Source organism: Argentina silus (assembly GCF_951799395.1).
Source record: "Argentina silus genome assembly, chromosome: 6".
In the NCBI taxonomy this organism is placed as follows: domain Eukaryota; kingdom Metazoa; phylum Chordata; class Actinopteri; order Argentiniformes; family Argentinidae; genus Argentina; species Argentina silus.
In genome coordinates, this window is record NC_139660.1 from 14,296,391 (window position 1) to 14,324,068 (window position 27,678).

The 27,678-nt window shown below is 44.3% G+C and overlaps 1 protein-coding gene across 1 annotated transcript; it reads left to right on the forward strand.

Moving 5' to 3' along the window:
• Positions 1-1,299: 1,299 nt before the first annotated feature.
• Positions 1,300-27,200, forward strand: tsc22d2 (TSC22 domain family 2). Its single transcript, XM_083671800.1, has 3 exons — positions 1,300-3,633; positions 24,605-24,656; positions 24,822-27,200. The coding sequence occupies exons 1-3, from the start codon at positions 1,883-1,885 to the stop codon at positions 25,107-25,109; spliced, it is 2,091 nt and encodes a 696-aa protein (XP_083527926.1). The 5' UTR covers positions 1,300-1,882; the 3' UTR covers positions 25,110-27,200.
• The last annotated feature ends 478 nt before the right edge of the window (positions 27,201-27,678 follow it).

Consider the following 27,678-nt stretch of genomic DNA (forward strand, 5'->3'; position numbering starts at 1 on the left):
GAATTACTCTTTAAAATCTTATATTTATCTTTACACAAAAAATGTTTACCAACATAGGGCATAGGCATACATAAAAGCATTCATGGGAATCATGGTACAGTTTCCATATCAAATTGGGACAGAGTGAATCACATCACTGCTGCTGATGGTGATTTGAAGAGATGGCATTATACGTGTGATTTATATCACAATTATTGATGGAAATTATTTATATGTATATGGTTTTTTGGGGAATACTTCAGAACGAGTGTACGTTCAATGCAAACATTCAGAAACAGAGTTTCTAAAAAAAAAACATACACATTCACAGAGCAGTCAGTGTGGACATTTGCCATTGGTTTGGTTGTCACAAACAAAATAAAGAGCGCTTTTACCAAGAAATTAATATTTCTTTCGCTCCAAAACATTTTTTTGTCAGAAAAGGATGTGTTGCGCAGTGAGCACATGCAGGCCCATCAGTCCACTTTTGTGGAGAAAATGAGCGAGTTTGGAAAATCGGTGTCGCTTTGCCTCAAGTGGCGCTGTCGGTCGTTTTTTTCCACTGCGTGGTAGTGCGTCATCACACAGCTAGGAAGGGGGTGGGGGAGGGAACCAATGGAGGGAACCCTCTATTACCTTTGGTTATCATGATAAAATTAATAACTGAAAAAATATAATTAAATCACGATAATCTTATTTTATATTGAGACACTAATCTACGCCGTTTTATGGTACAGTTAAAACTAGTACTAGTATGTCTTCAGAAATCGAACCAATAAGTTTTATACAACTCACTGGCTTTAAAGTGTACTAGGTCATTAATCAACATTTCCCATTACAACTGCAATGAAAGTACGTACATAAATAGTTCATGAAAGTATGGGTTCATCCTAAGAATTGTTACATTAATCTGCTATTCGTCACCTGGGAGCTGAATCATCCACAGCACAGGAATCATTGAGAGGAAATTGGCAGACACACCCACGAGCGTCAGATTTGGCAATCTTTATACATTTTTCGAGTTAGAACATGTGTCTTATACCAGTTCCTCTAGACCTAGGGCAAAACCATCAGATATTCTTTGACAGTACAGTAACAACCATTGATAACATACCAACAAACCTCTATCTGCGTACGGATTTGAATTCTCTATTGATTTACGTACGCCAATGCGCAACCCTCCCAGAGTGCAGTGCGCTTTTGCCATCTTGTCGAGTGGTGGAGGAAGAGCGGCAGTTAGCTTAGCTTGTCAGTAGTGAAGTCAATTTCAGTTAGCTGCAGCAGCCCTAAGAGTAAGCGAACAATACTAGCTACAGGGAGGCTAAACTTTCTTCGTGTCGGGTATCACCCTGTTTCGGAGGATATAGATTCCATGTGAAGAGTCAAATGAGGATATGGACTTGTTTACATGATGTCGTACATTCTGCCTCCTCGGTAGGGAAAGAACTAACGTTGGCTTTTTGGCTAGCTAGTTAGCTATTACGTTAGCTTGCTAAAAGGGAGAGTGGTGAGGAACGGGCCCGCCTCAGTCTAAAGTATCGGTAGCAGCTGGTGAGCAGTGACTGCGACAGGGGCCTGCTTGCAACTCCGGAGCCGGGACAATACCTCACGGAGGAGGCCAGGTCTGGAAGTACCGGGAGAGAGGAGGCTGTGGTCGGTGAGACTGGTCAGAGCTCGCGCTGACGGAGACAACCCTGCGTTCGGAGCAAGCGGGCTCGTTCGTTCTTACAGACACAATCTGCACCAAGAGAGGGGAGCACGAAAGATGTCGCATACTTCTCTCTCTCGTAGTTACAAACTGTGAATTGGTTACTTTAGGCTATAGTCTATATAACTTATTAAGTTGAGACTTTATTCACTTTTATCTGGAAATAGACAGGAGTGACAAGCATAGGTATTCAAAATGTCTAAAATGCCGGCAAAGAAGAAGAGCTGTTTTCAAATCACAAGTGTGACACAGGCTCAGGTGGCGGCCAGTAGCATCACGGATGACACTGAGAGTTTGGACGACCCGGACGAATCCAGGACCGAGGATGTGTCGTCGGAAATATTCGACGTGTCCCGGGCCGATTTGGGGGTATGTGACAGGAGTTCATCGGAGGAAACCTTAAACAACGTAGGAGAAGCAGAGGCGGCTGCCTCTATGGCGTTACATTTAACTCAAGAGGGCCTAACATCGGCTGCAACAGGTCCTGTCAACGGAGGTTACGCTATTAGAAATACAGGCGCTGGTCATGTCAATCCGCACGTTTTAGGGGGGAGTGTGCCTGCACCAGCCGCGAGTCAGCCCACCATTCCAAGCTCAGCCATACAGCAGCCAACAACTGTCAATGCTGGCCCTGCTGCGAATGTCTCCACACACCCTGTGGCCACTAGCTCTACAACAACAACAACAACAACAAGCTGTAGTTCACGTTTCAGGGTCATTAAACTTGACCATGGTACAGGAGAGCCCTTCAGACGGGGCAGATGGACTTGCACCGAGTTCTATGAGAGAGATTCTGAGGGCTCTAGCATCAGCAGGACTGTGGATAGTATAAAACACGCTGTCACCCTGGACCACAATACAGACAGGGACAGTGGGCTTGGGGCAACAGGGGGCTCTGTGGTTGTTCCTAGCGCTGTCTCAACACAGGTTAAGGAGTCCACTGCTGACAGTGGCTACTCTGGTGCCCATCATAGCCATCCCCCAGAGCCTCAGCAGCAAGGCTATGGCTTAGCACCCCAGATAGAGAGTGGAGCAAGTGCCTTCCAGCCCACAGGGTACTCAGCTGTAGTATCCCAGCCCCCTCAACAAGCCCAAGTCAACATGCAGCCCGTTGCCCCCCAAACCCTCCTCACTGGTGGGCTCAACGGCGTGCCCCAAGGCACCATGCTGCAGAAATCTCCCATTATGCCTCCTGCCACACAGGCCCAGCAGTTTGCCTATTCTGCTCATCCCCCTGGCATCCCTCCCAGCCAGCCAGACTACAGACAGCAGCAATTTGCCCCCCTCCAGGCACAGGGGTCCAGTACTCAGACCCTCCCCATGGCCTCCCTCTCTGTGGGTCTGCCAGCAAGCCATGGCCCCTCTCCCGTCATCACCCCTGCCGGCCCCGGAGCTCAGGTGCTGGGGCTGCTGGCTCAGCCTGGGGAGCTGGCTGGGGACCTCCATGGTGGTCAGACAGCCTCAGTCCAGGGGCTGTTGCTGCAGGTGGGCAGCGGGGCAGCAATGGCCTCTGCGCTTCCTGGGGGTCCCCTACAACAGCAGATTAGTCAGCTTCAGCCTTTAGGAGGGGTCGGTAGCGCCCCTGTGCCCTCCGCCACCACCACCCACGCCGGAGTCCAGAACGTGCCTGCCACAATGCCCAGCACCACCAACACACCTCCAGGCATGCCAAGCCAGACCCCTGGTATAGGAGGACTACCCCAGGCGGCTCGTGGAGGGGCCACGACAGGCTTGACTGGACAGGGCTTTCCCAGTGGCTTTGGCCAGCTCCCTGCATCCAGCCAGGAGAATGACAGCCGGAGGAAGTCTGACATCCTACCTCAGCCCAGCATCATCCCAGGAAGAGATGTCATGAAGCCTTTCATCCCCGAGAGCCTGCAGCTGGCCACTCCCACTGTCAACAGCCTGTTTGGGATAGCCATTTCCATTGATGGGGATGAGGACGGGTAAGAGAGGGATTTCTGGTCAACTTCACACAAGATATTATTAATGGAAAGAGTCCACTGCTCCTCTGTAATAATGTTCAACATGATTCATGTTCTGTAGAATACATGAGGTGTTAATGCATTAATGGAATAGGTAGGTCAACATGCGTCATTTTCAGATGAAAACGAAGCTCAGAGGTCTAGCTGTTAGGAGAGTAACACTGAGGGATTACGAGAGTGAGTGACTATCTGGAAGCCTGCCCTCATGTTATACATTCCCATGGCATTCTACAGCAGTGCGGTCATACTCTGTTTTGTAGTGAAAGCCTTCCCTTTGCCAAGGCTGGTGTGAGGTATGCTATTCCTGGAAATGTTTGGTGATACACAAAAACATGTATTTTCAGTTGTATTTGGAAGAGTACATTTAGAGTTGGTGGGGGGGCACTGTTCCAATGAGAACTGGCACAGAGGAATTCTTTTGGGTGTGTTTTTCATTAGTGCCCACAAAACACTGGATAGCAACCCAGTTCAGCATTATAGACACTCCAAGCCCCTTCTCTACTCCCTCCTGAGCAAAACACACTTTTTGGGGCTGGAGTGGTTCAATGAGCACTTATGCTAAGTAATTATGTTTTGTGGCTGAGACAGAGTGACTAGACTATAGTGAATACTCTCTGAACATGTAGGGCTGTTTTTCTCTATGTATGGATATAATGTCCCTTGGCTATGATCCTAGCAGCCCCCTGCATGAAAGCTCATAAATACATTCTTCCATTGTCTATAGTACTCTTCTAATGTACACAGTGTGTCTATTTTTAGACTTTGGTGTAGAGTCCTTCTTGCTTCTTGATTTGAAGTCTTGTCTTTCATCTATGATTGTAAATGTTCAACTTCAGACCTATAGAGGTGGTGTCTCAGTAGAACATGGCCTAGTTAGAGTGTCACAGTCTACACACACAGCCTGTATTTATTTTGGCCTCCTTGTTTATCAGTTCTCCCCTGTACTCAGCACTGGGAAATGGAACAGGCATAGTTTTGGTTTAGGGGAACGGTACGGGAAATGAGGCCTGATTATACTGTCCCAATGATATCCATTGGCAGGGGGGGGGGGGGGGGGCATTTATGTTATTGCCAGTGTGATGTCGTCAGGGAACAGCCAGTGTCCATTTCCTAATCGTTCTCGTATGTGCCGTGACATCAGTGGCTGTGTAACGAAGGAGTCACGATGGCAGCAGGACAGGACAGGACATGTCAGGGAGGTGGGGTGGACGGGGGTGGACGGGGGGGGGGTGATGGCCAACAGATCTAGGTCCCAGTCAGCAGTGACATCGCTGGATTGACTCAGCAGGCCAATGCCTGTCTCTCTCTCTGGTTGGGTTCAGGGCTGACTGATGTTGACACACAGGCTTTTCTTTGTCCTTGAAATGTGTCCGTTTTCAGGCTGTCAACTGACTCTCAAGGGTCTCTTGAGACTTATATAGATTCACTCACACATGCACGTGTATAGAATGTTCCTGTGGTAGATTTTAGTTAACATTGGAGTGTGTGCTGGGATGTGTGTGTTTGTGAGCTGGTGCGTGGAGAGTGGACATGGAAGACCTGTTATTCAATCTTATTGGAATTGTAGCTCTAAAGATTCCAGTGAAAGAGAAAATGTCACATTTTCAGAAACACCTCAAATTAACCTCTTTATAAGATTTCACATGATTGCTCCTACAGTCTGAGACAAATTGTTCCATACACAAGCTCAACTCATATGAAAATCAATGCCAGGTCTTACTGTTTAGCTCTGGTCTGAATTAGAGTGCATCACAAAGTAGAACAAAGCTTGGGGGTGGAGTGGGGAGATTGAGTCTTCAGCTTGGAACGGTTAGCATCTATACTCAATGCTGTCTCTTAGCCAAATAAACCAGTGAGCCTGCCCTTGGGACAAATTGGCTCCATTCAGCAGAAAGGCTTGGCCTTTAACTGAATTACAACTCCCTGGATAGATCCCCTCACCCGTACTCTTAATGGAAAGCTAGTGGGGCGTAGTAGTTTGATCCTTGATCCTGGTAGTAAATGCACATGCTGCTTATGTTCGTTAGTACTCTTAGTATTGGCTTTTTGTCACCTCCATAGAGGATTCTCTCACTGTTAAAGGGATTGTTCAGAACCATCCCTTTAAGCACTCGGCTCCATTGTAGTCAATTAAGTGCTCTGTTTTTTGTGTCTGCCATGACATTTGTCTACACTGATATCACTTAGCCGAGAATGCTAGTTCAAGGAAGTTGCCGTTAGTGCACTGTTTTAAGGACGTTTTATGAATACAACGTAATAAATGTGCACTTTCTTTACCACAAGGGGAAAAGATCACGAGTTATTTAGCTTTTAACTTGAATGTTTTTCTTCATTTCACCCTTATTTACCCTATACAAATGTCGTCATAGCACTGTAGCGTCTCCGTCTGTAACGGTGAGCCGCAGTTTAACAACTCACAGTGATGTGAGACATGCTTGACTACATGCAAAAGCAGCACGTCTGTGAGGCAAGGAGGGCGAGGATATTATTTTCAAATAGCTTCCCTTCCCTGGTATGCTCTTGTTTAGGTGTTGTTGTAGTTTTGGCATAAGATTGAACTCCTGAGATGTGATTTTCAATCTGGCAAAACGGTGGCAAAACGGTGCTGCAGCTCTATGGAGCCATTCAAGCCTCATGACCTGGCAACACTGGGACCCAGCACAGTCATGCAGTGCTCTACTTGACTAAGTGATCCGTGTCAGCGGGCGCCTGTGAGCCAAGTCACCACTGAGAACCCTCCTCCTTTACTGATTAGTGGGTGTTAGTCTGCTTTCGCCTATCTGACAAAAACAGTAGCAGTTCCCCTCTCCTCCAAGGCAATAGATAAGGCCCCTGAAAAGCAGAGCTCTCGTTGGCTTGTTGGTACTGCTCTCTGTGGCCTCCCTATCCAAAGCAGCCCCTCTCTGTGCTAAGGATGAGAGGTTTATGCTCAGTTCTGCCCCTTGCAGGTCAGACTGGTAAGCAAGTAGTGTGGGTGGGTCTGTGTGTGTGTGTATATGTGTGTGTGTGAGCACGCGGTTGCTCTGATGCCTCCCTCCCCTTTACCGCTTGGCAGCATGTACATGGGCAGGGAGGAGGGGGGAGAGGGGGAGTTCGCCGGTTGCCAGGGTGCCTGGAAACAAGACAAGGGAGCAGCTCATTTTCCACAGATAGCTGACCTGCATGAACTTCCAGGGACACATTCCAGGAGCGCCCTGAATGGCTGTGATTGTCAAATGCCCCAGGCAACAGCGGGACAGACGGCTAGGACCAACTCTCTTCTCTTAGGGACCCCCAGCCCCCCATGTGTCTCTCTCTCGCGGTCCCTCTCTGTTCCCCATCTTACTCACTCACTTGCTCTCCTTTTCTCTCTCTCTCTCTGTCTCTCTCTCTCTCTCTCTACCTACCTCTATCTCCCATTCAGCTCATAGTCTTTTCAGAGCATCAATTAATCTAGCCTTTTCGTTTCCTTTAAAAAATTCCCCATTATGGGGAAATTAGAGTAGTTTAACAAGCTCTCCCCTTTCCAAGCAAAAAATGGCTCACAAATGACCTTATTTATGTTTGGTCTTAATACCAGATGGAACATTGTTTCTCCCGTCCAGAAAAACATTGGTAATCTCAGTTTTTGTTCTTTGTTAAGCGTCAGAGGAAACGGCTTGTAAATTGTGTCTGGAAAGGCTTTTGGACTATTATACTTTAAAGATATTGTTCTCTTTGAGAAGAAATCAGAGATGTGAAATGTGACTCATTGATTTAGGCCTATGGCCCGCCCATCGCCACAATTGCAAAGAGTTATTCTACTAGCCTGGAGTCCACAAATTGAGATGTTGCTGACAACGGTCCCCTCTATAAGAGAAGGCTTACCAAAGCAGGTAAACAACCATGTTCTTGTTCCAGAGGCTATAACCCAATTGAATCAGCTTCACAGTATGTCACAGGGGCAGTTCCCAGAATGGTGGCAGCGTGCAAGCTGGCAATGTTTATCTTTTCCAAAAAGGTTCACTGTGCATGTTCCTCGGAAAGAAGACCTCTATTGAGCATCTCTCTCTTTCTCCCTCGCGCCCTCTCCACCCACACACACACTCTCACGTCCCCCCCTTTCACACATTCTCTTTCGGGTGGTTACAGTATGTGAAGTATGTTCTGCATCATTTAAAAAGGTGTCTCAAGACCAAAGATAACTTGTCATCAAGACCTTGTTATCATTTTGTGCCTGCTACACGGGTGGGGTAGACTGTACTCATAGTGATGAGAACAGCTAATGGATACCTCCCTCAGATTCTCTAGAAAGTTCAAATAAACCGTTGTTTGGTTGGACTCCCGGAAGTATGTTCTGATCAAGTCACATAGCTCAACACGATTATGTTAGAATTACTGAGTGCCCTACAGGTAACAGCTTACCTCAAAGAATGGGAAACATGTTTACTATGTTAAAGAACTCATAAACAGTACAGGTTAACACTGTTGTCTTGCCATTGTAACTATCACAGAGCCTATAATAACTAGTTTAAGATAGTACAACCCTTGTCTATAGTGGTAGCTATGAAGTTTCTGAGAGGGTTGTATTAACAAAGCCTTAATGTAGGCCCAAACTCACAATAGCTTAAAAAAAAAAAAAAAAGGCTCTTCCAGTAGGCTATTACAAGTTAAAGTGAGTATGGACATGTAGCAAAATTAGTGAGAGCCTAGCTATATTCAATGTGACTCTGCAATTAGTGCTCTATCTTTAAACCTTCCTGTAAGCCTGTGACATGCAGTAAATTATCAGAGGAAGCAAAAAAAGCCAAAAGTCAGTCTGCCTCTATAAATGGGTACATCTCTTTTGCACCATCAGATGCTACAATGAATGTGAGACATGTGGCTTTGGCCTCAGCGTCTACAGTTTACTGTGATATAAAAAGCTAACCAGAGCTAGCTAGCCCCTTCAGAAACTATACAGCTGTGTGTTGCAGCCAATGGACTCACAGGGAGGGAGTGAGGCTTAACAAGGAGGTTTCAGTGCCGAAGGCCCCCTCGGAGCAGAAATGTCTGAATAGTGAGTAATGAGGATGTGTGGAAAACATGGCAGACAGCTGGGTTTTAGTCATCCATCCTCTCTCTCTCTCACTGACTGACTGATCAGGCGTACTTGCTCTGTGACAAGGCTGCTCCCACTGTCTGTCTGTGATTGAATAGGCTGTTTTAGGCCTGTATGTCTCACCCCCTTTTTGAGAGATTAGGAGCCTTAACTGTTGTAAGTGAGGAAATATACTGTGTGACAAATCACTGCAGTGATGAAGAACAAACCTGAAACAGATTACAGACTGCTGTGTTGAAGGGGCTTTTTAAAAGAGGAACAGTTAAGATGTGTCGGAAGTGCAGAGGAATCACCCTAAAAAAATTTTTTGGTTCACATTGGGTGAAGACAGAGAGTGAAACATCGTGGGTCCAACTGAGGTCTGTCGCCAATGTAAATCTGAGAGTCCTAAATGCGCAATGCAAATTCTTTGGGGTGCTTTTATTCTTCTTCTTTGGTTCAGATCTAGCTTAAAAGGAACTTATTTTCCTGCTTTGATGTCAGTTTTTTTGCCGTCAAACACATCCTCAGTTTTTTTCAACTTTGTTTCGAGTGTTTCCTCTCGTCAGCATTCAAAGCTTTCTGTTCCCCTTCTCTTACGGCGCACAGCTTCTGCAGGAAACGGATGTGAGTCATACTGGCACAGTGTTAAGGGGGTAGTGGTTAATTCACGCAGCTTTGAAACAGATGATGCCAACCTACTACTGAATCAGTTTGTCATTCACAAATGGCAAAACTAGCCCATGATCTCTCTGTGAGCACTTGGATGACTTCAAACTGTCACTCCTTAACAACAAACTTAAAGATAAGTGTTTTGGGGGAGGGGGGGGGGGATTAACAAAACACGTACATTTTGTGTGTTGTCAGTTCACAACACACAAAATACGACAATTATGTAACAAGACCTGTCTTGCCTTTAGTGAGCTGCCGTGACCTTCCACACTATGGTGCAATTCCTCATATTCCTTCAAGGGTGCAATGACTAATGTATGCTAAGTCCTTGCACTATCTTGCCTCTCATACACTCAAGCCAAGAGTCCGTTTTTACCCAATCCGTGACAAAGTGTCAATGTCACAACTCTGAATAGCTGTGACAGGGCACCGGAAGGAAGCACGTCCAATAAAATCATTTGCCGTTTTGAAGCATTATGGGGGATTAAGTTCTAAAAGGATGCGCTAAGACGTCACATGATACCGACCCTGACAACATAATCATAGCTCATTCACTCTCAAATCCCTCTCTCTGCGTCATCCTTTTCATTCAAACTGCACGTTTGAAAAGCACATAAAGCCTGATGTGAGGGAGCTTTTAGTCAGATAAAGGTTTACTCAGGTCACAGTGTGCTGTCCAAAAGGCACACCCGTCCCTGGCAAGTACAGTGTGGAAAGGGAGTTGCTTGTGATTTGTCACAGGCATATGTAAGCTGCTGCACCTATGAAAGGTTTGGGATGCTTGGGTGCTGTACTCATTAGTAATGGCAGCCTCGGCCTGGTCTGTCATTATTAGCTGTCTAACGCACAGTTAAGAAGACAAAGGATACAAATAATGTATCGGGTCATATTTTGCTTGGTTGCACAAATTGACCTCTTAGTTTAGGAGCAATGTTACTTTGCTGCTACTATTATAAAAGTGACAGAGGTAAAGTACTTCTGAGATGTGCTGTATCACCCTAGTCCATCATGTTGCCTTTCTGTCTGCTGCACTGCACAAGCACATGAGTGCCTGCCTCTCACTTCTCATCAGTTCTTCCCCATGCAACAGCGCTGTTCATTGGACTCCAGGCATAGTCACTGGAGAGCAACAGTGTTGTTAAAGAGCACCGTGTCTGCCACTGCCAGAACAGACCTGGGGGAACGCAGAGTTCAGTGGGTCAGCTCACGCTTCAGGACCCAATTCAGTGCTTTATTTAACTGGAGGAGTCAATGGACTTCACCCCGATTAGTGAAATTGAGCAGATAGGGTGTCTTAGTAGTAGTGGCAGGCTAGTGTTATCAGTTTCTACAGAGCTGAATGGGCTATGTTTTGTAGCTGTTTCTATGTTCAGTTGACTCTTTATGGTAGTGCCAGTAAAGATACCACCTAGTAATTTCTGTGGAATTTAACACCATTAGCACAAAGAGCAATTTCAAATCTGTGTGACATTTTTTTTGCACCCAGCTTTCACAATACATTTGACCAGCTTCTCGAGAGGTGCTGGTATCTGCCTTTATCAATGTGAAAGCTGAGGCTGTGATCCTTCTCGTAGTGCTGTGTGCAGGTGAGTCAGAGCTGCCTCCCCCATCGTCTCCTCACATGCTGCGTTTGGATGTTTGCTGAGACACACACCCGTGCCCTACTGCCACCGTGACCCACTGAGCCCTCCTCCGTGTCCCGACTGTACCCCCTAAGGAAGGAGGCAGAGTGGGGGCGGGGTTGGTGGTGTTTAGCTCTGCACAGCTGCGACTGCCTGAGTCAGTATGGCTGCAGGGTCAGTCGGCCCCATACTGAGAAGCACGGCCTTTTGCCATTCAATCTCTTCCCTCTCCCAGAGTGTAAGCCCCTCAGCTCTACGAGACTAGCTCTCCCACTGCAGCTGCAGAAAGCATGCTGTATTTCATTCCTCATCCAGCTGACTCACCCTGCCTCTCCATCCTGCCTCAGTCAGATCTCTCTACACACTGAGCTCATACTGTCTCAGTCGCTCATATCCGTGTATGGACCTGTCCAGCTTCATCCTGTGTGAGTAAAGAACTAGCTAGTGGTGGAGGTACTACGCAGGAAGGGGGACACCGGAAAACAGGGGCCTCATGGCTCAAATTCACTCACAGTAGGATTCTGTGTGCACAGGATCCTTCATGTTTTCCTGCCTGAGGACAGGGTAATGTTGTGTTATGTGGACTGTGGTTATTGGCTAAGGTTATTTTTTCTTTTTTGGGAGGGGGAATTGCGTTTTGCCTCGGAATCACAGCGGATCCACTCAGCTTGGCGTGATCTGAGAACACGTTGCTGCATTCATTTTCTATTGATATTTTTGATTGTGTTAAAACCACTTAATCTTTTAAATACCAGGTTGACATACAGTACCAGTCAAAAGTTTGGACACACCTTCAATGGTTTTTCTTTATTTTTTTAAAATTATTTTCTACATTGTAGATTAATATTGAAGACATCAAAACTATGAAGGAACACATATGGAATTATGTAGTAAACAAAAAAGTGTTAAACCAGAATGTTTTATATTTTAGATTCTTCGAAGTAGCCACCTTTTGCTTTGATGACAGCTTTGCACACTCTTGGCAAGGTGTGTCCAAACTTTTGACTGTCACTGCATTTGAACTCTTTAATACAACAGTTGATTTTGTAAGGAAAAGTTTGTCACTCATCACATTATGAAATGTACGATGGTAACCTATTGGGTTTGATCGCTGAAAGGTAAACTCTAAGAACACAAAAAGGTGGTGTTAGGCAGAGCTTCTCTATTTACCTAAGTGCTTATTTCTAAATCCCCTGTCAGGCAGGCATCATGGGACCAATGCACTCTCTTCACTCAGTTATCATTATGACAGGACGCTCCCCCAGGTGAATGCCCTGATAAAGACTTTAAGCATCTTGGCTTTCTCTCAGCAGTTCTGTATTTGTGAGTTTTTGCTGTGGTGTTTTGATTTCTTGTAGTTGGATCCATATGGAATCTCAAAGTGCAGAATTTTGTGCTCCCCAAATTAGGCTGCTGTAAAGAAATGTGTACATATGAAATTAAACCAACTCTACTAAGCATGTACGCTCACGGAACACTTTATTAGGAACACTATACTAATACTGGGTAGGGCCTCCCTTTGCTCTCGAAACAGCCTCAATTCTTCGTGGCATTGATTCCACAAGATGTTTGAAACATTCCTTTGAGATTCTGGTCCATAATGACATGATTGCATCACGCAATTCCTGCAGATTTTTCAGGTGCACTTTCAAGCTGTGAATCTCCCGTTCTACCACATCCCAAAGGTGTTCTATTGGATTCAGATCCGGTGACTGGGAAGGCCACTGAAGAACACTGAACTCATTGTCATGTTCATGAAACCAGTTTGAGACGATTTTTGCAATGGTGCATTATTTGTGAAATGGTGCATTATCATGCTGGAAGTAGCCATTAGAAGATGGGTAAATTGTGGCCATGAAGGGATGCACATGGTCAGCAACAATACTCAAATAGGCTGTGGCATTCAAGCGATGATTGATTGGTATTAACGGGCCCAAAGTGTGCCAAGAAAACATCCCCCACACCATTACACCACCTCCACCATGAGAAGGTGTACAGATGTTCCTAATAAAGTGTTGGGTGAGTGTGTAGTTACAGTTTAACAATTGGATATAAATATAGCACTTTTAGGGTAGTGATAAGAACCTCCCACAGATTCCACTTTATTCTACCCACTGTGAGTTTTGACACTCCCTAGAGGAATCATGCAAATTGTGGACAAGACATGCAGTGGCCTGGGCTGTATCCAAGGATTCACACATTTGAGTATGCAAATGTTTTTTTATGTGCCAAGTGCAATTGAACTGCCTACTTACAAACTCTCTTACTTACTAAGACAATGCCAGAGTTCTGCTCACATTTTCCACTCTGACCCACTTGGGGCTGTTGGTCATCCAGATGGGGGAGATTCTATTTTTGGCATCAACCCCTGCCTGGCGGCATTCCTTCACCTTTACACACACCTAAAGTATCTGATTTGACTACAGACTAGTTGTTTTGCCCCCAGCAACAATGTCTGTTCCGCCCACATTCTGTATTGTCAACCCTGTATTGTTTGGTAAAACAAAACTATTCAACGGCTGTATGAAATAACAACACATTCTTAGTCAACTGGCAAAGTGATCATGGCTGAGATGAACTGATAATAGAATGGACAAGGGCACTACACTTCTACCTGCCGCCCCTTCCTGCCTGCCTTACATGTCTGTTTAACTGTCTGTCAACCTGCCTCATTATCTCGTCCCTCTTTCTTCCTGTCTCTCTTTCAGCATGGTTTCTCTGTTTGTCTGGTCAGTCCTCCTCATCTCCTAAATTAACTCATTGAACATTACAATGGAACTTTCCCACTCCATGAAGCTAGTCGTTTGGTTTCTGAGAGCCTACCTCACAGCTACTCTATTTGTGGTATTTTGTTTACTGTGAAACTTCAAGTAAAAATGCCTCTTTACAGCATTCACTCAGAAGGTAACACTGAAACATGGCTTACAATAGGGGAGGCGGGGTGAAGATAAACCTGTCATGAGCTGTGATATAGAAACGAGCTGTAAATCATATTCTCAGTCAGTCCTCATTAGGCCCCCCCCACTGAGCCTTCTGAGTAGATGGATGACCCTGCTTTTCCAGTTCCCTCTCGCATTCCATGCTCAACTCTGCGTTTGTCCTCTGGGACCTCTGTTGGGGGGGGGGGGCTCCTCATGCAGTGGAGCAGTCGAGTTTACTTTTCCAGAGGCCACCCATGCTCTCATATTAGCCACAAGAACACTTTTTAAATTATTATTATTATTTATTTTTTTATACGAAAGACTGTTTTTACACTGTAGTTACTGACCTTAATTTAACAGTCAGTTCAAGTTGTATGGTGGGGCATAACCTTTTCTCCTCAATGGTTATGCATGTCTGAATGCTACCCTGAGTGATGTTATCATGTGACCTGGTTTTAATGCAAATTGCATCGGATTAATTCAGTTCCCATGAATGAAGAACGATAGTGTTATTAAGTTGTTCACATGAATCCCATATTTTTGGTAGTCAACCACAATTAATTAAAGGCAATATTGATTTATGAATGATGTGTTGGTTCTAAGAGGCCTCCTGCTGTGACAAGTCAGTGTGTAGGCCTATATCTCAAAAAAGCAAAGTCATAGTGGATCATACCACACACACTGTGTTGTGGGCGTAAACATTTTAACTTATTTATTTGGTGCTTTGCACAGTTCTCATGCTACGTAACTGCACATTATCTCACAACCAAAGTGTGAAAATTGATCAAAACATATTTTAGGTGTATCCAACCAAACCACCACTTTTTTGTTTTGTTTGTGTTCAAGAGTCCTGCCTAGTAAAACAATCCTGTGTTGCTAACACCAACATTTTAAGTTGAAGCTAGTAAAGACCACATTTTAGAATAGTTGTAGTAGGAAACAGGTAAATGTCCATTCTACATCTGAAGAGCATGCCATGAGTGAACAATGTCTAGCCTACATTGACTTCCTCACCATTTCTGTCCAACTGTATTACCCTTGACTGGCATTTAACACCATTAAGATCAAATGTTTATTCTGGAGGCATGTTTTAGCTCTGGTCCACAAAGCTGTGGAATGTCAAATCATATGTGAATTGAGAGCTCAACCTGGACACCGTCTCTCCCTCTTCACAAACTAGTTCTATTTCCTCTCTTGCTCGCTCTTCCCCTTCTTTCTTCTTTCTCTGGGCATACCTCTCTCCCCATACTCCTACCTCTCTCCCCATACTCCTACCTCTCTCCCCGTACTCCTACCTCTCTCCCCGTACTCCTACCTCTCTCCCCGTACTCCTACCTCCCTCCCCGTACTCCTACCTCCCTCCCCGTACTCCTACCTCCCTCCCCGTACTCCTACCTCCCTCCCCGTACTCCTACCTCCCTCCCCGTACTCCTACCTCCCTCCCCGTACTCCTACCTCCCTCCCCGTACTCCTACCTCTCTCCCCGTACTCCTACCTCTCTCCCCGTACTCCTACCTCTCTCCCCGTACTCCTACCTCTCTCCCCGTACTCCTACCTCTCTCCCCGTACTCATACCTCTCTCCCCGTACTCCTACCTCCCTCCCCGTACTCATGTCTCTCTCGCCCACTAGCAGGTTCACAGGGGGTCAAAGCCAGTTGTGTGTGCATGCGCCTTCCTGGCAATCCCTGAGTGTGCATGAGAAAGCATGGCATTGTGGGAAGCTTCGGGGCAGGTTGGAGTTTCTCACTCACATCCAGGCAGCGCTTCAAGACTCGTTGACACTTAGTGTGGTGATCTACTAGGCACGAGGATCTAGCGCTCAAGTTTCTTTGGCCTTGTATCTGTAGGCCGACAGCAGAGTGAGATCACATTGAGATATCATTTATATATTATCTCATGTAAGTGAAGTGCCAACTACTGTAGTCCTAATCCCTATGTGACATCATTCATGTGGCCTACTTTGAATTGACAAACAACCGACAAACAAACACAGATGTCTATGAAAGTTAGCTAGGTCTATAATAGGAAGTAAAACTAAAATGTCAACTTGATCCAGTGTATTTCTGTAAGCATAGTTCCTCAACCCCAGTCCATAAGCCACACACCGGAGATGAAGAGTTGATTAGGCCCCGCTGGGTCCATTATATACAGAAAATGTATGCACTGGACTGTAAGTCGCTTTGGATAAAAGCATCAGCTAAATGGCATTTTTATTATTATTATTATTATTACAACCAAAACATTTAGCTCTGTGTCCTCAGGACTGGAGCTGAGGAACACTGTGCTACATTGTCAAATATTTCCCTTTATCTACCTGGAACTTAAAACCTGTTTATATAATCATATTGTATCTCATTTTCCTCTCAAATAACTGCAGGGCTATTAGCAATACAGTTGCAATGTTAATAATATTGTTTTTTTGAGCAGAAGCCAGGTCATTTTTGATGTAGAAGCAGGTTGTATATTGTGAGTATGCGTTAGTCATGTACCTGTGCCTAAGATATCAAGGCAGATAAAAGGTTTCCCATGGGCTGTCTCGTGGCTCTTCAGGGCATTGACTCTCTGCCATGAACATTTATTGGCTGTGAGCGAAAGTCTTTGTTTGACGAGCTGGCAGGACACATCTCATTTAGGTCTGTCTCTGTTGGTTAAGATATTGTAGGCCTGTATACTCTATGATCTCATGGCTGATGTAATAAGCGGTCATCCATGAAGAATGTGGTTCAGTGCTACAGACCTGGTGATACACCACCAGTGGTTATCTCTCAAGAGTCGAGTTCTTTCAGGAGTTATTGCCATGTTCAAGATGATGTTAGTTAATTGCCATAGGACTATACATGCAGGGTGGGGTACATTCTGTCACTCCATTGTTTTGTTTAGCATTCAATATTGCCCCGTTTGGATCGCAACAATATTTACAGAACATTCACCTTACATCACTTGTTTTAGTTAACGCGTTGTTGCGCTTGGCAAGATAAATACTGTTTGTACACCCCTCTGTTTATTTACACAATCAGTTGTCACAAAACTAAGGTGTATAACCTTACCCAACAGAGCTCAGTGGAGTAGGCCTACGTTATGTCAATACAGTAGGTGTATATCTGCTGCACTGAACCCCAATGATTAGTTAGTTTATACTTCAAAGGAAGACTGTTGAAATATTTGTGTGGTAAACAACAGTAGCTGTTGTGCAAGAGTGATGGCTTAGTTTGCTATGGGTAGATGACTTTGATGGTGTTTGATCCCCATCCAGCTGAAGTGCCTGTGGGCCATGTGACTAACAGCAAAGCTTTATTCAAAACTGTTTAAACTAACCACAGGTAAACCTTAGAGATCTGCTTCAATCAAACTCCCTTTGTTTAGAGTCAGCTACTCTGCAAGGGCTGACTTGTTGGAAGGGCTAATGTGTTCAAAAACAATTTGAGGGCAAAACACATTCCTTAAAATAATTTAAAACATCAGTTGAAACTGTTACACCTCAGGTAGGTGGTCAGATCAGTCATGTCTTTTGCATGCTCAGCAATGGTATTCAGAGCGACCTACCAAGTTGAAATGGCTATTTTACCTTATGCAATGCCACTTTGTACATAAACAGCATTAGTCCCTCTTTGGCGATTCGTTTGGCTGTTTTAAAACAAGTATCACATGACCTTGAATGACTTTCAGCCTATCTCAGTCAGCTTCTTACAGTTTTGTTTCAAAAAGCAAAAAAAGAGAGATGACCCAATCTTCTGGTGGCCTAACCGAGTTACAGTTCGGACTACATTTGTAAACATTCCAGCAAAGCTACCGGTTAGCCCACTCAATGGGATCATTGTAAGGGTGGCAGAACCAAAATGAGGTTGGCCCTAACTACAGCAGCAGAGGCCTTTTTACTGCCCATCGCACCAAATGAAAGACTTTATGATTATGGGCAATAAAAAAAGGACAGATCTATATTCACAGTGAGTGCACCTGACCCTAACCCTAGTCTCCACAGTCTGCTAAGGAGGGTGATTTGAACCAGACCAGGTATGCAGCACATGTTTATGATGGGGAAACAAACATACTATTATCAAGAGAGGGGAAACTTGATCGTGGGAAAGCAAGGATTTCCATTATTGATGCACCTTGTTGGTGCCTTGCTAGACATGGATTCAATTATCGCCTCAGTAGGACACTGTCCAGATACCACCTCCAGCCTGTTTCTACCTTTACCTTCCAATTATTGTGCTTTTTAAATCTGTCACCCAATGATGATCTAAGGCTCTAGTTAAGATTACATTTTCACAAATATCCCCTTCTTACTCTTGAAATATCTTCAATTCGAACATACCTCCTAGTGTCATTTGTAATAGACAGCAGGGCACTTACTTGAGCCGCGAACTCAAGTGAGAGTCCTTTAACCAGCACACACATATCCGTAAATACATGATTTTGAGTTGATTACCGTGTGCCTCCACTGCAGGTTCCCCCCCAACTAAATCTCCATCTGCAGGCCCTGACACTGCCAGATCTTTTACTTACGAGGCAGGGGGGGATCATGGCCAGGGGCGATTTTAAAGCCCTTATGTAAGAGCCCTGTCCCTAGAAGACACCCCGCCGTGCCATAAAGAGTCAACATTTTTATCTTGGCATCCGAACCCTGCACGTATCGCAGAAGCGTGGAGTGGACATGGAGAAGCTCAGTGTCAGGATTAACGTCAGGGCGAGAGTTAGCCTAACAGACGAGACGTGTATTAACCCCCGGTGTCATGCAGCATAGTGCATCCCCCCATTAAAGAGATCCAGTGAGACCAAGGCTCTGTACATCAGAGGGGAAGCCCCTAATGAGACTCAGTCCATGATCCTGTGATAATGGTGTAGTGAATACAGAGGCTTATTTAGCAGTAAAGTGCCATTTGTGCTGATGAATACTAGTGTCACCCCAGGAGGGGGGGCTATGGAGGTACGACTAGGAAGGTAGTAATATTGCTTATTTAACACTTTCAAATGGAATTATCCTTCCAAAACCCAATGAATTAACCATATAGATATGAGTTATACTCATATGAACCCCAGACGGCGTCAAAAAGGAAAACCTTCTAGGAGGTGATTATTTAAGACTGCAAGACTCTTATGTGCTCTCATTAGGCTGCGTTCACATATGCAGTTTGATGGTCATGTTGTACTTAGGCTCTTTTCGTCTCACGGCCTTCGAAGCCACAGGGGGGGGGGGGCAGGATAGGATCCTCAGCCATTTAACAAGCTTCCCAGCTGGAAGTTATTTTAGCCCCAACCCCCAACATAGCTCGAACGGGCTTCTCCTGAAAAGCGCATCTGATCTAACTTGCGAACATGTCCATCAAACTCGAGCCCCTCAGATTCAAGAAATCAACACGGCCCACACCTCTCCTTCCTTGTACCATCTTCCATGACCCCTTCATCCACCCCCTCCCACTTGCCCTCATTCCTGCCCACCAACCAAGACCCCCCAGAGGGTGCCCCTCTCTGAGGACAGCCGATAAGCCCCCAACCCCCAGTGCTGCAGGCAAGGACATCTGCAGACAGAGCAGCTGTTTGTGCATGGATGAGGATTATGCAACAGGCAACAGGCCAGTGAACGAGTTAGCCTGCATCAACGGAGAAACTGGTCAGCAGGGCAGGGACCCTGCTCATGACTCTGATTTACTCCTGGAAAAATAACATGGACAAGTGCTGCCATGCAGGCCGGGGGCGTATGAGGCAAGGATCCCTCACTCTCTCTCTGCCCATTGTGTCAACTACCCTTGTTTAGACATGTTACTACAATAACCTCAGATACTCAACACACCTTGTTCAGAGGAAGAAGTCAAATCCATTTCCCACATCCTTCAATTGTCATCTTTCTTTGGAAAGATGGCAACCGATTTCAAAGGAATATTGGAGAACAAGGGCAGATAATGGGCTTCTTCTGCTACGAGTGTGTGTGTTTCTCTGTGGATACATGTTTTTGTTTCACTGTGTGTCTGTGTGCAAAGACTAATGTCTTTATGAAGAACAGAACACGTTTTGTCCTGTAACAGCCACGTGTGTTTGTTTGTGTGTTTGCTTTCTGTTCTGGTGTCAAATCCTTCATCTGGCCCTCAGCCACGTGTATATTCCTGGGTTCCTAGAATCTGTCTACACGGAAAGGGTATCATTACAAACCCAACCCAACAACTCGTACCCAAACACTCATATTGCTCAATTCTCTCCAACACCAATAAATGACTCCCTCTAGCAAAGTGTAGTGCAGCGGTGTAGTTGAAATTCCCCACCTACGCAAGCTCAAGAGTCAATGCATAATTTGAGCCCTGTATGTAAATGTTCCCTCTGGCCCCTATCTAATTGGATAGGTAAACATTAGCCTTCACAGGCCCCACTAGAGACCCCTCTGTGCCTGTTTATACTGTGTCCTCTGTGCTAAAAGGAGGGTCACCATCAATCAAGGTGGGGGCAGGGGAGCGGGGAGCAAGCCAGATTTGTAACACAAGTTATTTCGTTTTTTTTTTACTTTTCACATTTACAATGCAAGGGTCACACTCTTTGGACTCATCTTTGGAAAACAAATTGCAAAATACATAAATTTGGCAGCAGTTGGCCTAACTCGGGTTTTGTTTTGACCTAATTCATAGTCACCTGAAATAGCTTATTATTTAAGGTGAGAAGGTTAATAACTTTGGAGACTCTGCTGACATCATGTGGTTAAGTGACTGTAGTGCAGCTGTTGTAGATGAATAGCAGGGACCATATGCTCACACTGGGGATAAACCAGGTCTCTGCATATGAAAGAGCCTAACAGCTAGTCGTCAGTCAATAAGCTTGTGTTGTTCCCCCCCTCTCCATAGTTTGAGATCCATCCTCAGAGGTGGGGGGGGGGGATACCACTGAAGGGTTGGAGTATGATTTGTTCAGCTGCCTCCTCCTGGAGTGTGTTTGTTTGTGTTTGGAAGGCGAAGTGTGCCTGTGCATCTGGCCCTAATGGAGAACACATTGGATTTCTATCTCAAAGTCATCATGTGATAAACTAGGGAAAAAAGGGAGACCACACTTTGCCCTGTGCACGTGTCTCTGTGTTGTTGTGTCCCCGTTATCTGGTCAACATCCCAACCCTAATGCTGGGGAGCCGCTGGTTGCTCTTTGGGGGGGTGACTTGAATGTGTAGCGTTGTGGTGATGAGGGGGTTTTGTTGCGGGGGTGACGTGTGTGCATTGTTTTGGTCTTGTTGAGGTCATGTCTTGGGGTTTGCAGGAACTGGAATGTGTGGTGTTGTGGCCATGGGGGCTTTGTTGGGGGTGACACACGTGTGCACTGTTGTGGTCAGCATGGTCCTTGTTGTGGGTGACACACAGCAAGCAGTCCTTATGTAAACCCTCTGTATGTTTCCTCCTGGAATAAAATGTACAGCCAGCCTTGTTTTTCTTGGAAGCTGATTGCCAACCAAATTAAATTGGCTGCCAGTATCTGTCCTAGACTTCCTTTTAACCCCTCCGTACCAATCTCTCATAAGACAGAGAAGCAATGTTAACCCATCTAAATGTTGTCACGATGTATAATAGAGGCTTTATAGCAACAGTATACCTAAATCATGAGATGAGGAAAGTAGATCATCACAGTGGGAAGAATAGCTTCTCAAAAATGTTTGGCTGACAAGTAGAGACCAGAGTTCAAATGGTAAAGCTATCTACAGTTTCAAGTTTTATTCCGCTTTAGATGGTTTGATGTTTGCCACTGTGTAACTCAACCACAGGAAACTGGTCAGGGAAAACAAGACATTGAAAATTGCATTGGAAAATTTAATTACCTTCAATAAGTAAATTCACAAGCAATGTAAGCTTCATCATGAGCTCAATATTTAACATGTTGATCTTAGTTAAGGATGTTTATTGTTAATAGTTTATAACAAAAATGCTGCCAGATTCTAGTACAGAAGTAATTAATTTCATAGCGATAAGATGTATATTATCGTATAACTTTAGAATAACTTTTTCATGAGCACGCCCATAATAACATGTTATGTACATCTTTAACCATTTAACATTCGTGCTTTTGAACCTCTTTTTTAAACATATGAAGGTCAGCGTTTGAGTGAACACTACCTTAATACCCCATTTAAGTTGTTGGATCAAAACAAAAAGTATTTGAGTCTCAGAGAGGGCAATCATTTAGTGCTTGAGTCCAATGAGACATGAAACTGATGCGGCTCTAAGGTAGCAATGAGTCAACAATCTTTATTTGATAAAGCTGCGGTTTGCCACCAGCGACGTGATATACGACACTTGGCAACATATTTGTATTAATAAGGTTATATAACTGTTGCTCGAGTAGGTAAATTAAGGGGGTAGATCCCACCAAACTCCTCCCCTTACATTCTCCCAAGCAAATCCATGTTACTTTACGCATTTAAAGACTGTAGACTCACACTCTCCCAACAACACAGAAACGTTAATCTCTCAAAGAAATACCACGAGCGCTATTTTGATTGTGAAGAATTGTACATTCGGAGCTTTTGGCACCATGCGCTGCAAAATTAGTTACTGTCTTCCCTGCTCGCCAGTATCCTCACCTACATATTCGGGACGTTTGGTATCTTACAGGTCAAGATGCAGGTAATTGTGTTAGAATCTGGATTCTTCATATTATTTGGCTTATGTACATTTTTGCTACTGTCTTAATGTTCTGTTTTGTAAACATTGTATTCCATTTTTGATTATGTGCGATTGTTAAATGGGGAAAAAGTTTGTCTTTCAAAAACTGTTCTGCTATAGTTTGTTTCCAGCAAATAGATCGTTAAAGCTGCCAGTGTAGAATATTGTTTTCCCTTCAGTATATTATGACGGTTTTGTAAATGGTGGGTTAATACAACCGCTCTCACTTGTGTGTAGCATTAGTAACTTGTAAAACAGTTAAATGGGCAGTTGTGTCTGGCTGCACGTCTGCTCACTGCCGTGCTGATCTGCCACCAGTCACGTATGCCTCTATAGCCTTTTGATGTCCCATTGGTGGATACATGAGTGAGCGGTACTTTATACTTACAATGACTGGAGATCACACAAGCTAAGCTTATGACACGCATGACCCCACATATCCTAATACTGGTTTTGCAAATTGCAGTTGTGCTCCAGCTTTCACTGCAACAGCGGAGATACATACTAACCACACACACAAATCCTTATTTAAATGTTTTTAAATTATTTTTTTATGTAATGTTATTTTAACACTGCAGTCCGAATTGACGCAGACTGATCCCTCTATACTAGACCTGCACATTGCACAAAATGTTCTGTTAAATCAGGTTAAATAAAACCACGCTGTTCTTGCCAGAGCACCTTCTAGCGGCGTGTAGCGCGTGAGCCTCTTTGTTCAGTCGGAGCTTCCCAGGGCGGTGTAGTGCACGAGAAGCAGTGGCCGAGAGACAGTCTTAGAAATATCCTAAAATAAAAACTACAACCTTTTGGAAAACAAATATCGAGCTGCAATAATTGTATGTCTTAACAAGACATTGAGCACTGATCGAGGTGAGTCATGGTTTTCTTTATGGGTGATGCGGTAAACGGAACGTTGTGAGAACGGCAGGGAACAACACTAGCCTATAAAATGTTAAACAACGAATGTGTGTCGCCTAGACAACAAAGCATTAAAACATACAATACCCAAAGGCACATCCAGATAAAACATGCCATCGAATAAAATGCACATGTACAAATGGCAGCAGAAATGATTCGGTATTTCATTCGGAGAACGTTTGAAAAAAAAATCCCTATAGCTTTTCTACCAGATAAGTGCATGTGATGAATTTCTACTTACGCATTAGCATCGAAAACGCATCGTTGCGAGTTTGATACATTTTCATATGCTTTGCATTGAAAACGGAAATAATAATGGGTCACAATAACAGACAGTTATTGTTTCGTTCTGTTTGACTTGATTGCTATAAATTGAGACTTATGGCAATGTGAATGCAAACTCGGTATCTATTTATTTGATAAGAATTAGCTGTATTCCCTGGATTTGAATGCATTGATTTGCCAGATTTCAAGTAATTGCTCAGGGTGTGCCGGCTAGGCTCGCGGGGCCCCGTAGAGGTAGAAGCAATGATATGGCTAGATGGTGCATTGTACAGCTGAAATGCGTCACGTGAGACTCGCGCCTTGCCGCTGGCCTATGTCGCAAAACGATGTGCTCCACACAATAGAGCGCGCAGTGGGGTGGACTGCCGTTTGCATGAACCCCTTTCACCGTTAGCCTCTGTGCTCGTCACCCCAAACATCTGTGCTGCGCAAACCTCATTTTTATGTAAATCAACCAAATCCTAATGCATACTGTTCATACAGATGTTTTGCATTCTTCTAAATTCTGTAAAAAGGCACTGTGGTGATCATCATTGTAGTCTGCATCGGTGAAGACATGGGTGTCTGTTTGGAAAACTTTTTTTCCATGTAAATACACTGGAACATTTAGGTGGGGATATGGCCTATCTTGGAAAAGCATTTTCATTATCACTTTTACTCTAAACTAACTGAAACCCTATGAGTCACACTTGACATGCTTGGACCTGATTCATGGCAGTGGTCATGGTAAACAGAAACACACGTATGTCTAATAGATGGTTAGAATTGGATGCGGAATAGGTGATTCTGAGAGGAATTTAGTGGCCTCTTTTCCTTATGATAACACTGCTTTTTTTCTCTGTCCACAGTGCAACTGGAGCCAGTGTTGTAGCTATCGACAACAAGATAGAGCAGGCAATGGTGAGTGCATGTCAAGCTTTTAGGAATTCTGCTCTGTGCACTACTGTGGTATTACACCATATACATTGAAATACAACTTTGGAAGCTAATAAATTACTTATGACTGTGTTCAGCTAGCAGTCCTGAGAGTGTATGCTAATGCCAGCGCCCCTTCTCCCCACTCAGGATCTGGTGAAAAGCCATCTGATGTATGCTGTGCGTGAGGAGGTGGAGGTCCTTAAGGAGCAGATCAAGGAATTGTACGAGAGGAACTCTATGCTGGAGCGGGAGAATGCCGTGCTCAAGTCCCTGGCCAACACAGACCAGCTCACCCAGCTGACGACGGCTCAGATCAGCCCCGCCGGCAGCACCTCCCCGCCCCAACAGCTGCCCCCCTCCAACACCCCCCTGGCCCTCCAGGATGGGACCCAGGCCCTCAGTCTGCCCCAGCAGCCAAACGTCACCTCTGCGTGATCCCCTGCCCCCGCACCTCCCACGAACACGGGAGGAGGAGGCCCCAAAAACAAACAACCCCCACTAGCTACATAAAAAAAAAAGCTGAGATCTGCATTTGATATGTTGTTTTTTTTTGAGAGAAAAAAAAACGACAATAAAATCTGCCTTGTTTGCCACCCTGTCTTCAACTTGTGTGAAGAGCCATGCTTCAGTGTGCGCTGCTGTCGGGCCTTCCCAGTATTAGACAATCATCATCCTGTGAAAGCATCCTTTTTGCCGGACGTCCCGCACTAGTCAGTCGGGAGTGGGCCGAGGGGAGAATGCAGCGGAGACTGCGTCCCACGCTGGGGGAAGAGAGAGGTGATGGGGTGCTCGGAGCTTGATTTGGTGATGGGGGAACAGGGGGTGGTCGAAGAGGCCGAAGAACAGGGTGGTCCGCAAATCCTGGGAGGCCTTGGATTTTTCTCCCTTAACCCCCCCACCACCCCCCACCCACCCCCCTTCCCCGGGGCTGTATGTGGAAAGCGGAAATAAGAAATGGAGAGAGATGGACAAAAGGAGACTGAGGTAGAGGAGTAGATTCACCCCTCCGAGGGGTGAATGTGAGCCTTTGCTTGGTTTATGCTGCGAGAAGAGCGCGTCTAGTTTTCCCAGAGCCACCATACTTCGACATGAATCAAAATACCTTCATTAGTTCAGTTTTACTGTTTGCATTTATTTATTTCAGGGCTGCTATTTTCATAATGTAAATGAACAATGTCACAGAAAAACTTCTATTATTAAAATAGCAACAACTTTCTTTTTGGTTTTTGGTATTGTTAGATAATCGGTCAGGTATTCAGTTGGTAGTCTTTTGCAAAAAGTAATTCTGTATAGGCAATAAGTTCCGTAAAAGGCAATTTCCCATGGCATAGTGCTAACACTAAAGGCAGTTAACTTACATTAGATCTATGAAATCCAGGTTGAATGTACATTTTGTAAAGAGTGTAAAGTATTAAGAGCATGAGGGTTTGTACAGGTGAACGCCGGTTCTTGAGATATGAAACCCTTCAATGAATCTTTGGTGGGATATTTTGATGAAGAAAACTGTTAATTTCCTTTGCTATAGTTTCTTTGTCGAAAAATTGAAAGAAAATTGCCATACTTCCCCAACCTTATAGAATTCTACTTGCGCATATTTCTTTCTGGGCTGGGGGTGAAAAGCTGTGAAATTGTTCAACGTACTTTGTAACCAAAGACACAAAGCTGTGTAAGTCTTTTATTTTTAAATGCACACTCTGTATGTTTTTTTTTTTTTTTTTTTTTTCCTTCCTCCTTCACATCATTTTTTGTTGCTGTTTAGCATGTTCTGCATGATCTATAATCAAACCACTTTCTTACCTCATGTTTTTATCCAGCACTCTTATTGTAACAAAGTAGTCAATCTGAACTATGGTGACAGAGCAAAGAGCTGGCAGAGCAAGAGAGCAGAAGGAGAAAGAAGAAGAAGAAGAGGAGGGGGGGTTGGGATGGAGGGAAGACCAAGTGTAGCACACACTAGTCAGAAAATGAAGTGAGCCATCTTTTTGTTCATGTAAATGGTGTTATGAATTTCATATGCAGACACAAGTTTTGTTACATTGCAAATTTTAATGTATTTAATGAATGCAACGTTTAGATTCCGATTGTAGTGTACAAACACACTTCGCTTAACTAGACAAAATTACAGTACTAGAAAAAAAACAACAACTAATATTGTACATTTCACAATTTCAGTTTGAACCTGTATGAGCATATTATGGTATGTCCTGTATGTGTTACATGTCTTTTGTGCCTCCTGTACCATCGCCTCTTGTCGGCGAACTGGTTCATTCTTTGTGGCTTAGAACCAAACCAAAATGGTCTATAATTGTACAATCAGTCATCTTCACCCGATGAACTTTGATTTCACCTTTGCAGCTGGGTTTTTTCATTTTTGTTTGAAGGAGATGCCGTGTACATGCCAAGTGTACTGTATGAACATGATCACTGAGCCTTGGAGAAAATATCTTAACGATGCCCTTGTAATGTGCTGTTCTGACGATTTTAGTTTTCAGTCAAAAATAAATTACTGTTTTATTAAGAATGTCACTGCATGTCCATTGCCTCTTTTTTAAACAATTTTTTTTACTATCTGGATGGTGAAAGCTATCTGAAAATGTACATGCAGTAACTCACTGTAGAGGATGACAATTGGATTTAATTGTTATACAGAAGCAAAACATGCTGACAGGTGGTTAAAGGTCATTTAAACCATATAGACCCAAGTCCAGATTTAACCCTACACAATGTAAAGTACTATAAGACCTAGTGAAATACTTATTCATCTACTTATTACCGTCATCTTCAATCAGTCATCAACCACCTACTAATACGAAAACAGATTGAGCAGACAATCAATCAAGGATTTGGGCAATGCCAAAGTCACCCTGTAGCCTCATGGTTTAGTTAGACCTGGGGCCTTTTGAAGTTTATTCAGGAATGCACAGCAGTGGAGCCTACACAGAGAGTACTTATTTTAACCTTTATTTATGGAGAACAGGGTATGCGTGAGTCAGCCACAGACATC

Coding starts and splice junctions, on each gene's coding strand:
- tsc22d2 (XM_083671800.1), top strand. CDS start 1,883: ATGTCTAAAATGCCGGCAAAGAAGAAGAGCTGTTTTCAAATCACAAGT. Junction 3,634..24,604: donor ATTGATGGGGATGAGGACGG/GTAAGAGAGGGA, acceptor CTCTGTCCACAG/TGCAACTGGAGCCAGTGTTG. Junction 24,657..24,821: donor ACAAGATAGAGCAGGCAATG/GTGAGTGCATGT, acceptor CTCCCCACTCAG/GATCTGGTGAAAAGCCATCT.